Source organism: Acanthochromis polyacanthus, chromosome 8 (genome assembly GCF_021347895.1).
Source record: "Acanthochromis polyacanthus isolate Apoly-LR-REF ecotype Palm Island chromosome 8, KAUST_Apoly_ChrSc, whole genome shotgun sequence".
Taxonomy (NCBI): domain Eukaryota; kingdom Metazoa; phylum Chordata; class Actinopteri; family Pomacentridae; genus Acanthochromis; species Acanthochromis polyacanthus.
Genome location: NC_067120.1, coordinates 20,230,407 through 20,242,357, shown reverse-complemented (window position 1 = coordinate 20,242,357; position 11,951 = coordinate 20,230,407). Strand labels below are relative to the sequence as shown.

At 42.3% G+C, this 11,951-nt stretch overlaps 1 protein-coding gene across 1 annotated transcript; it reads left to right on the top strand.

Annotated features, from left to right (window-relative positions):
- The first annotated feature begins 421 nt into the window (after nucleotides 1–421).
- LOC127535030 (NLR family CARD domain-containing protein 3-like) lies at nucleotides 422–11,654 on the top strand. Its single transcript, XM_051951770.1, has 9 exons — nucleotides 422–555; nucleotides 2,295–2,367; nucleotides 2,528–2,753; nucleotides 2,906–4,691; nucleotides 6,172–6,345; nucleotides 7,224–7,397; nucleotides 8,025–8,201; nucleotides 9,459–9,632; nucleotides 10,426–11,654. The coding sequence occupies exons 2-9, from the start codon at nucleotides 2,365–2,367 to the stop codon at nucleotides 10,433–10,435; spliced, it is 2,724 nt and encodes a 907-aa protein (XP_051807730.1). The 5' UTR covers nucleotides 422–555; nucleotides 2,295–2,364; the 3' UTR covers nucleotides 10,436–11,654.
- Nucleotides 11,655–11,951: the final 297 nt, after the last annotated feature.

Here is an 11,951-nt window from a genome sequence, read left to right as displayed (position 1 = left end):
GTGTGCTGTCAGAGTGGAAAGAATGGATGCTGTGGTTGTGGTGAAGCAGCTGCAGGACAGCAGCTGCTCCAGCAGGTGGCGTCTTTGTGCTTTGGCTCAAACAGTGTAGGCAGGAAGCTGCAGTCAGGTTTGAGGTGCTGCTGGACGGAGGAGGATAAACAGCAAACGGTGAACGCTGCTGTGATGTCCTGGAGAGACATTTGTCTTCATGGAGGTTTGTGGATGCTTGTTAGGGATTGTTGCTTTGACCAAGTGAAGAACATCTACTGTGACCAATGAAGTTAAAGCCAAAGGGAAGAAGTTTGGACTTTATTTCTTTGTAAACTCAGTTCCAGGCCGTGTGTGCAGCAGCTCAGAGGTGGAAGTTGAAGCTCAGTAAACTCAGTATCCGTAAACTGTCAGAGAGCAGTGAAGCTACTAACCTGTGTTTATTAGGAGGAAGCTGAAAAAGCAAGACTCATCTGAACCAGAACTGGACTCTGTGTCCATCAAGACTGGCTTCACTGGAAAACATCCTCATAATTTAAGGAAAAGGCCCCGCCCTGTGGATCAAAGGTAAGAGTTTTAAAGTGATTGACAAATGAAAGCATGTGATGGATCATTCATCAGTCTGTCCAGGTTTCAACATTTACTGACTGACTTTGTTTTCAGCAGCACTCTGTCTCACACTCACAGTCAAACACATTTATACTGGGAGCTGCCCAGTACAAGCTCACACTGGCTCTGGGAGGAATGAGGCTTTATGAAGGAGCTGCTGGGAGCCTTTGTGACAAAACCAAAGTGAGCTGAAAGCTGCAGTCAGCTTCAGACAGAGCTGTTGATTGTCTGTGGAATCAGCAGGACTAGTAAACCTTTACTGCTGCAGGGACTCCTCAGATTCTCTGTCCACATCCACATGTGTCCTCATGGACCTTCAGCTGGTGTTTCTTTGATGCCATTTTCAAACAGTTCCAGTCACGCTCCAGGACTCACCATAGCACTGAATCTACTGAAGGTTTTTAATGACTTGATGTGTTTTTAGACTCTGGTATTTGTTCCATTTTAATTCTTTTAGGACTCAGAGCAGCTTTAGATGCTGTTGATCCTGGAATTCTTTGAAACCATCTGAAGGAAGAGGTTGGATCAGGTTAAGTGTGTTAAACTGGTTTGCCTCCTACCTGGCTGACAGGTCCTCTTCAATCCAGATTGTTCATTACTCATCATCTGCACTGATTACTTGTGGTGTAAAGTTCAATTCTAGAGTCAGTTTTATTCTCCCTCTACATGCTCCTCTTGTCCTCCATAAACATTAGATATCATTCCACAGCTACGCTGATAACACCCACATTTACCTGCCACTAGACCCTGATGACACCACCTCCATCTCCCAGAGGTGAAGCAGTGGATGGACCAGAACCGTCTCCAGCTGAATACTGTGGCTTTACCAGCCCACTCTGTAGAACATACAGGCTGCACCACACCATCATTCTGTTATGGAGGAAACACTCTGGTTGGGTTGGATGTCTTGAAATGAATCACAGTTTTCCTTGACGGAAAACAGAGACAGCTGGACTTGTTGTGGAACATTTGTGTGCAGAGAAACGACCACTGTGATTACAGTAGATAATCTCCTACAGAAACTATCAGAGCTGCATTACTGCACGATCCAAGTACTGAGCAAAACTTGTGTTTTAGTTTCATCTTAAGTTGAAACTGTTTGCTGCCTAGAAGTTGCTGTTGTTGTTTCCTCTGATGAAGGAAACAGTAACTCACTGATGGTGGAAGGAGGAGAATGCCAACTTCATGCTGGCCTCATATGAGCTTCATCAGACCAACTGCTAATAACTGTTCTATGACTGAGGCTGCTGATTGGTTGAACCTTTGCAGTCGGGTTAGAGTCCAAAGCTTTGGAACAGCCTTCCTCTTCTAATCTGATGATATTTTCAAGAAAAACCTCAAGATGTTCAGGTTTTAAATGACTTCTGGCTGCTCTCAGTGGTCTTAAAACTTCATATTTATTTAAAAATTGATCTTCCACGTTGCTATCCTCTTTTTCCTGTTGTAGTATTTTATTCTGTGCAATTTAGTTTTACTCATTGATTTTACTAGTTTTATATTGTCTTTACATGTATATTGTCAATTATCATTTTAAATGTTCTGTCTGCACATAATTCTTTTCTGTCTATCTCGATCATGTGCAGCACTTTGGTCAGCTCAGGTTGTTTTTAAACTGTTTTTCTAAATCCATTTGATTTGATGTGGTTTGTTTGTGTGGACAGACGTACTGAGATCTAACTGTTGATGTTGATTCACAGAGTGGAGCAGCAGAACTCAGAGGTTCCCAGAGCTCAGTCTGTCCAGAAGCATCACCTGGACTCCATATTCATGGTGAGTTCATGGACAACAAGTTGTTCTCCATCTGCTGTGTTCAGGCGTCTCCATGCTGCTCTTTGTAGACCAGTGGACTGTCAGTGTGTCCAACATGGATCTGATGTTTGGCTCCATGATTTCACTCTGATGGACTCATTGACACATTTCTCTGTTCCAGCTGCTGGAGGACAACATGGTGACTTTTGTGAAGAAGGAGCTGAAGAAGATGCAGAAGGTTGTGAGTCCAGATTACCCAGAATGCTCAGAGAGTCAGAGGGAGGATGAGGAGGAGTTGGAGTATGATGATGAAGATGAGAGGAGCAGCAGAGAGATGTTTGAGCAGATCACAGTGTCTTTCCTGAGGAGGATGAAGCAGGAGAAGCTGGCTGACTGTCTGCAGAGCAGTAAGAGGATTTGTGTAAAGACTGAAGCTGCTGATCAACAGAACATTTACTAAAGTCTCACAATATCTTCACACAATCAGTCTTTAGGAGGATGAACTGTTGGAATATTTACTGTCATTTATTCATTGTTCTCATGTTGTTTCTTCTTTCAGAACTTGTTGCTCCAGTTTGTAGACGTAAACTTAAACGTGGTCTGAAGAAGAAGTTCCAGAGAGTGTTTGAGGGCATGGCTAAAGCAGGACAGCCGACCCTCCTGAATGAGATCTACACAGAGCTGTACATCACAGAGGGAGGGACTGCAGAGGTCAATGATGAACACGAGGTCAGACAGATTGAAGCAGCATCCAGGAAAGCAGACAGAGCAGAAACAAGCATCAGAGCAGAAGACATCTTTAGAGGCTCACCTGGAAGAGATGGACCAATCAGAACAGTGATGACACAGGGAGTGGCTGGCATCGGGAAAACAGTGTTAACACAGAAGGTGACTCTGGACTGGGCTGAAGACAAAAGCAACCAGGACATCCACTTCATGTTTCCATTGACTTTCAGAGAGCTGAATGTGCTGAAAGAGAGAAAGTTCAGTTTGATGGAACTTGTTCATCACTTCTTCAGTGAAACCAAAGCAGCAGGAATGTGCAGGTTTGAAGACTTCCAGGTTGTGTTGATCTTTGACGGTCTGGATGAGTGTCGCCTTCCTCTGGACTTCCACAACAATGAGGTCCTGACTGATGTTAGAGAGTCCACCTCAGTGGATGTGCTGCTGACAAACCTGATCAGGGGGAATCTGCTTCCCTCTGCTCGCCTCTGGATAACCACACGACCTGCAGCAGCCAATCAGATCCCTCCTGACTGTGTGGACATGGTGACGGAGGTCAGAGGGTTCACCGACCCACAGAAGGAGGAGTACTTCAGGAAGAGATCCAGAGATGAGGAGCAGGCCAGCAGCATCATCTCCCACGTGAAGACATCACGAAGCCTCCACATCATGTGCCACATCCCAGTGTTCTGCTGGATCACTGCTACAGTTCTGGAGGAGCTGCTGAGAAGCAGAGAGGGAGGAGATCTGCCCAGAACCCTGACTGAGATGTTCATCCACCACCTGGTGGTTCAGACCAAAGTCAAGAAGGTCAAGTATGATGGAGGAGCTGAGACAGATCCACACTGGAGTCCAGACAGCAGGAGGATGATTGAGTCTCTGGGAAAACTGGCTTTTGAGCAGCTGCAGAAAGGAAACCTGATCTTCTATGAGTCCGACCTGACAGAGTGTGGCATCGATGTGGAAGCAGCCTCAAAGTACTCAGGAGTGTTCACACAGATCTTTAAAGAGGAGAGAGGACTGTACCAGGACAAGGTATTCTGCTTCGTGCATCTGAGTGTTCAGGAGTTTCTGGCTGCAGTCTACATGTTCCACTGTTACACCGACAGGAAGGAGAAGGTTCTGGAGGACTTCCTGGGAGAAGACTGGAACAGAGACACTCTGGATGTGTTCCTGAAGAGAGTCATGGAGAAATCCCTCAGAAGTAAAAATGGTCACCTGGACCTGTTTGTTCGTTTCCTTCATGGCCTCTGTCTGGAGTCCAACCAGAGACTCTTAGGAGGTCTGCTGAGTCGGACAGAGAACCGTCCAGAAATGATCCAGAGAGTCATCAACAACCTGAAGATGATGAAGAGTGATGAAATGTCTCCAGACAGAAGCATCAACATCTTCCACTGTCTGATGGAGATGAAGGATCTCTCAGTACATCAGGAGATCCAAGAGTTCCTGCAGTCAGAGAACAGATCAGAGAAGGAACTCTCTGAGATCCACTGCTCAGCTCTGGCCTACATGCTGCAGATGTCAGAGGAGGTTCTGAATGAGCTGGACCTGGACAAGTACAACACATCAGAGGAGGGAAAACAGAGACTGATTCCAGCTGTGAGGAACTGCAGAAAGTTTCGGTGAGTCCAGATGTGATGAACATGATCAGAGTAGATCAGTAGTTCAGTTCTTCAACCTAGAACATCTCATTCTTCTCAGTGTTCCACTTGTTTATTTCTAACTTTCCATGTCAGCTGTGTTTAGTCTCAGATGTTCAAACGCTGTGAAAATGTGGATTTTTCAGTTGGTTCTGTTTAAAGCTGTTAAATGAATGAAGACAGTTTTTCTATTTCATTCTGATAATTGTTCCGTCTGACAGTTTTTTCTTGTGAGTTTATTCCTTTGGCTGTTGGAGGAAACATGCAGATTTGCTGAAACACATGAAGAACTGTAGAGGTTCTTGTCCAGGTTTTATCTCAGCATCAGTTATTACTGGGACCTGACTGATATGGACTTTTTGAGGCCGATTTCGATATTTGAAAAACATTCTGATAATTGATTAATATAAAAAATGTATAATAAATAAAATAACATCTTTTTTGGTCCCTTTACGCTGACAACAACAAAGATATGAATTACAGGCAGAACATTTTACTGTTTTACAATACTTTGTCCTTTTGTATTTGCTTAACTTTACAACAGAGAGGAATTTTCAAGTACAAAACATGCAACAAAGCATTGAACCTCTGGGAAATTTTATATCTATATCTTCTGTAAAGCAAACTTTAGGTTCATTAGCGCCACCTAGTGGTCTTCAGTGTTCATCAGCGTTACCAGTGTGCCAGAAATTAAACTGACAATTGAGAAAGGTGTGTTTAAACGTGTTATTATTTTTTACATGATTTTTTCTGTAATTATTTAATCAAAATGAAGGCATTAAAGGCCCAGTCCTAATATAATTATTACAGATTGAAAGTGTGCAGGTGTGAGAGAGACTGATGAGAATTCAGTTTGATGTCAAACATCAGAGAAGATCAGCTGAACCAATTCAGTTCAATTTTATTGTATTTATATAGCACCAATTACAGGTCAGATATTCTCAAGATGCTTTACAGAACCCATATGCCTGAACAACCAGAGCAGCCCTACCGTGACAGTTGCAAGAAAAACACCCTTTAAACAGGAAAAAATCCTTGAGCAGAACCCGGATCTTTATGTGGGAGAACCATCTGCTACTGGAAGGAGGTAGAGAGGAACAGAAGAGGTAGAGAGGTAGAGGAACAAGGAACATAGAACACACAGCTGGATACATGTATGATAAGCTAGATGATACATAGACAGTACAAGCTAACATTGTAACTGATTCATAGTTTACTGTTATGATGTACAGCTCTGGCATTAAATCTACTACATATGTAGCTGGTAGTAAAATTCAAACAGTATGTAGAAGAGCATATCAAGTATAGTGAGGGTGATGCAGAGCAGACTGGTGGAAATGAGCTGATTGGAGAACTAAATGTCCAACAGAACCAGTCCAAATGTTCTGCTGTTAAATGCATGAAAAAATATAAAGTGTCCTTTTTCATCATAACATGTTTTGTCATTTATGTCTCATTACAGATTTTCTAACTGTAAACTCTCAGAGAGTCACTGTGAAGTCGTGGCCTCAGCTCTGAAGTCCAACCCCTCCCATCTGATAGAAATGGGCCTGAGTAGAAACTACCTGCAGGATTCAGGAGTGAAGCATCTTTGTGATGGACTGCAGAGTCCAAACTGTAAACTGGAGACTCTCAGGTCAGTTCACTGTTGATGGTTTTTCAATATATTCAAATGAAGTTTGGAGTTTGTTGTTGATAAATTTGGAGTATTTTCCTGAAAACAGTGTGAAGATGTTTGAGATCGTTGAAGTGTGAATAAATGCCCTGATCAGCCGACTGCAGAGTTCCAGATGGAGGACAGAATCCACAGTCCTCCTGTGTGTCTGAATGTAAAGCTGATGTGAAAGTGATGTGAGGCTTCAGCAGTGTGACTTCCACACATCCAGTCAGTATGTTTGTGTTTCCACAGTGTTTGTGCTGAGCTGCAGTGCAGCCTCAGGAAGTCAAAGAGGAGTTTAGTTGTCAACAGTGTGGAAGTTGATTAGTGTGAGTCAGAAGCTGAAGCTTGATGTTAGTGTGAGCTGAGCTGATGAAGGGATTCCTTCCAGTGGAGTTGTGTTAGGAAGAGAGCAGTGGACAGTCAGTGTGGACAGCAGGAATCAGAATCCCTCTGTAATGTACAGATGACATGTGACTGTTGTTGAAGACACACTGGAAGATGTGAAGGAGACAAAGCTAGCAAGCTGATTTCCAAAGAAGAAGAAGGTGATGGAATAAATGAAAGAATGAAGAGATTTGATGTTGATCCTTTGATGAGAGAGTGGACTGAGGTCAGCAGATGCTACTGATGTGTGGACATGAATAGGTGGATGAATGTTGTGCTGACATGTGGATGATGTGTGTAGAAGGCTGACATGATGATGATCCACAATAAGAGAAGGACAAAGTCACTGTGCTGCTTTTAGAGAAAAGCTGATTGATGAGGACAAAGTAATGTTGATCTGCACATTCAGAACCTGAACACATCCGATGGATCATCAATGATTTTATACACATCTTTGATTCTTTATTCAGATTGATGAACTGCGGTTTGTCAGAGATCAGCTGTGATTCTCTGGTCTCAGCTCTGAAGTCCAACCCCTCCCATCTGGAACATCTGAACCTGAGCTGGAATGACCTCCAGGATTCAGGAGTGAAACATCTGAGTGGTTTTGTGGAGAGTCCAGACTGCATCCTGAAGACTCTGAGGTCAGACATCATGTTTTCAGTGATTCAAAGTTCTCATCTTTGGGTGAATGTTTCTTTTTTCTCATCAGTTTTAATGGCTGCTGTGAATCATCCACAGGGTTTTTCTTTTTAAATGTAGTAGGGAGTCATAAAGTCCAGACTCAGTCCAGAGTCAAAGCTAAAGTGTCCTTAAAGTTCTCTGTGCTGAGCTGATAGAAGTCAGTGAGTAGAAGAACTCTCCTCACCTGTCAGCACCTGTTGTGTGTCACATCACTGCAACACTTGAACTGGAAGCTCACCAGTGGCACAAACTCTCTCCTTCATCCTTTCCAGCATTTGGAACTGTGAGATGACTGAAGTAAAGACAGTGGCTTTATCTGCTGCTCAGCCTTTAGATGCTTTTCACCTTTCTGTCCTGGAAGCAAATGTATTTGTCCTCTGTGGTCCAGCAGCTTCTCCTCTGGTAGAATAAATGAACAGATCTCATTGATGAAGCTGCACGTATGAAAAGAAGATCTGAAGGAGATTTAAGGTTGACTTGATGCATAGAAATCCAGATTTCTGCAGCTCTGAAATCATGATGAAACTCTGAATGATTTCAAGCAGGAACTTTGTCTCCTCAACTCACATCTTTTATTCTTTATTCAGATTGAGGGGCTGCAGGTTGTCAGAGATCAGCTGTGATTCTCTGGTGTCAGCTCTGAAGTCCAACCCCTCCCATCTGGAACATCTGGACCTGAGCAACAACTGGAACTTGCAGGATTCAGGAGTGAAACATCTGAGTGGTTTTGTGGAGAGTCCAGACTGCATCCTGAAGACTCTGAGGTCAGACATCATGTTTTATTTGTGTGCTGAGATGAACGTGATGTAAAGTTGTGGTGACTCTAAACTGCAGCCATCAGGCTGATGTTCTACTGATCCACACTGAGGATCTTCATGGGAACGTCTGTTTTCTTCTTCTCTGCTTCAGTCCTTGGACTCTTTGAGAGAAATGTTGAGCTGCACATTTCAAAGCTCCATCTCAGAATAAAAATCCTCCAGTGAATAACTGACAGTGAAACTCTGACACACGTGATCTTCAGCTCAGATCTGACCTCATGTTTCTCTGCAGTTCAAACTGACAGCAGCAGCTAACAGCTTTTTTTATTCCTCATCAAGCTGTCACTTATTTCACTATTTTAGTTGATCAAATGTTAAAATGAGTGAAAACTGCTGATCCACTTTGTCAGAGTTGAAGGTGACGTCTTCAAATGTGTGGTTTTGTTCCAGCAACAGTCCAAAAGCACAAATATTCAGTTTAATGTGACAGAAAACAGAGAGTGTTGACAGTGGACAGACTGGAAGCAGTTTGATGTTTTTTCTGGATAAATGAGTGAAACCATGATTGAAATGTTTTTCATCTTTTGTCTACAGACTCATCAAACAGTGGACTGATAGTTTGAGCTGTAATTCAAGCTGTTTTTCATCCTGAGAGACAGAAACTAATATTCTTTTTCTGCTTTGAGTCATTTGAAAGTGAAGATGTTTGTGTTTGAGAAAAGAGTTTGAAGACGTCACCTGGTCCTCTGAAAACTGTGATGGACACTTTCCACCATCAATGACAGATGGATGAAGAATGAAATGATGTGAATGTAGAGTCCTGATGGAAAGGTCTCCATGGTTCCAGAACATGAAGATATTTTAGAGTCTGGAGCCTCATTTTGTCCACGTTTCCTTCTTGTGCGTTTGTGTGACTGTAAGCAGAAAGTGAAATAAATGTGCGAGTGTTTTTCCTTGTGTTTGTTGCTCAGCATGAGTTTGTGTGGATGGAGCCACTGGTGGAGCTGCAGAGTTTCAGAGCTGAAGTCACTCCGTCTTTATTGAAGCAGCAGCATGTTGTCATTAATATTAATGAGAGCTCTTCTTCACTGCTTCTGTTGGACTCTTTGAAGCTGCATCCTGTTGGCTTCAGCTGCTTGGAGTTTCCATTTTCTGAACTTGGACCTTCTGAAGCTTCTTCAGCTCTGAACTCATGATGAAACTCTGAATGATTTCAAGCAGGAACTTTGTCTCCTCAACTCACATCTTTTATTCTTTATTCAGATTGGAGTGGTGCGGTTTGTCAGAGATCAGCTGTGATTCTCTGGTCTCAGCTCTGAAGTCCAACCCCTCCCATCTGGAACATCTGGACCTGAGAAGAAACAATCTGAAGGAATCATCAGTGAAACATCTGTTAGATCTTGTGAAGAGTCCAGACTGCAGCCTGAAGACTCTGAGGTCAGTAGAAGGTTCCATCAGTCTCTGCTGATTCCAGCAGTTTTCTACTGAACACAGTCAGTATCAAAGCAAAGATCCAGTGTCTTCTGTAAACCTGCAGCTTCTCAGTGAAGCTGTGAGAGCAGAATGGAGACAGAAACACAGAGACAGCAGTCAGCCAATCAGAGGAGCCACACGCTTGTTGTCATGGTGTGTTTGATGGATGTGAAGCCGACTGTTGTTGATGTGTTGAGGAAATAAAGCTGATTCCAGCTGCCAGCCTTCCAGATGTGCAGAGACAGTGGTCCTCCTTCATCAAAGTGTCCATCAGATCTGATCTCACTGTTTGTCTCATTCCAACAGTGATCAGCTGATCAGTGTGATGTTTGTCACAGCTCTGAGATCAGTGAGACTGAAGCCTGCAAACCAGTGCCTCTTATTTCACAGCAGCAGCATCATTACATGGAGGAACCATGAGGTGTTTGTACAGAGCAGAAGCTCTGCTCAGGTCCAGCAGCCACATCTGGATGTGTGTCCTTGTGTGTGCTTTGATCCAGATGTGTTGACTGCCAGCCTCCGTGTTGGTTTGTCAGCTGATGTTTTCAGAGCAGATGAGATGTTGATGGACACTCAGAGACTGTTGGTTTAAATGGAGCAGCAGTAAATCCATGAGTGAAGAGTTTGTGCAGTAATGAAGCTTGATGACTGTCAGCAGTTTGTTTCCACTGTGGACTGCAGTGAAATGTGCAGAGAAACACACCTGATGCTGATCAAACTCATTCATCTCCTCTCATCTTTCTTCTTCTCTCTGCAGATGGAAGTGATGCTGATCAGGACGGTGTTTGTGGTGAGAGGATGAAGTGTGTCCTGATGATCCAGAGGTTGAAGCAGCAGCAGCAGCAGCTGGTGTGTAGAGACTCTGACTGGACCATGTAACTGGGAGGTGGACTGGGAACCAGTATGAAGTGTGTTGTTCCTGTATAGTTTAGTGTTGCAGCTCCACACTGTGAATGATGGACAAGTTCAGTTCATGTTGACTTGATCCGTTGGAGGTTGATGATGTTCAGACTCAGGTTTTCTAATGTTAATATTCAGATGAAAATAAACAGACTTTCAGTTTTGTTTTGTTTTTTTTTACAGATTTTATAGAAGCAGCTGCAGCTCATTCATTGACTTCTTCTATATTGTCTAAATGTCTTCTTACCTGGACAGGTGTAAAAAATGTGAGTGTCCACATTTGACCTTCAGCTGCTCAAATGATTCCTTAGTCTTTGGTAAACTGTCTGATATTCTAATATTTCCATCGTGTGGAGGCTGTAATTATCACCAACACTTTAATTAACCTCAAGAAGATGACAGAAGGAAGTCATTGACGTGTTTTACTGGACAACAAGTGAACTATGTCCAGTTTATCAGAGAAATCACTGATATCTGTATTAATACACATTAATGTCTCAGGAGTTGTTGAGATCTTCAGCAGTGAGGCTCAGAGGAGTCCTTTACTGTGATTTCTCTGTTGGTGGGAATGTTGTTGCTTTTTACATCTGAGTTTCTTTGTGTTGAGCCTCCGTTTCTTAACTTCCTGTTTGACATCTGGAGACAACAAAGACGTTCTAAGTTCTAACTTGGGTCTGATGTTTCTTCAATGAACCAATCATGTTTTCAAAGATACTGCAGTAAATAATGAATATTAGAGCTAAAATACTACAGTAAATGACAGATTTATGATTTAATATTCAGGGTAAAATATTGCAATAAACGATGAAGAATGCAGTTAAAATACTACCGTAAATGACGAATACTACAGATAAAATACTGCAGTTAATGATTAATAGTACAGGTAAAATACTGCAGTAAATAATGACAGTGGCATGTCTGAAGTAAATACATAATTAAAACAGATGTGTGGATTCATGAAAAGTATGTTTAAAATGTTTGCTTATGTGACATTGAACATGTACTACAGTTCCTGGTTTGTCTTTTCCAATTTTATTCAGTGGATTAAATATTTATTCAGTTTTTCCTGTAAATAAACATATGTGTGTGTAATAAAGACGTTTTGTTTCCCTGAAGTTAGTCTAATGAATGGATTTTTAAAATAAAGTCTGATTTTTATCTGATTTTCTACTTTTCATTTGGGTTTTATGCACCATGATTATTACTTATTAGTTTATTAATGTATTTTGGTGTAATCTATACATTGCTTTATTGAACTGTGTATTTCAACTTTACCTTTTCCTCTGCCATCTTATTTCCAGCCACTGCAGGAACAGTTTAATCACCGCCGTGGATAATCACTTTTTACTGCCCCCTGTGGACAAAGTCTGTAACTACAATCAT

Bases quoted from the DNA above. Each gene is read 5' to 3' on its own strand.
- LOC127535030 (XM_051951770.1), top strand. The intron at 2,754-2,905 runs GTAAGAGGATTT...TTCTTCTTTCAG, and splicing joins GGCTGACTGTCTGCAGAGCA to AACTTGTTGCTCCAGTTTGT. The intron at 8,202-9,458 runs GTCAGACATCAT...TTCTTTATTCAG, and splicing joins TGCATCCTGAAGACTCTGAG to ATTGGAGTGGTGCGGTTTGT.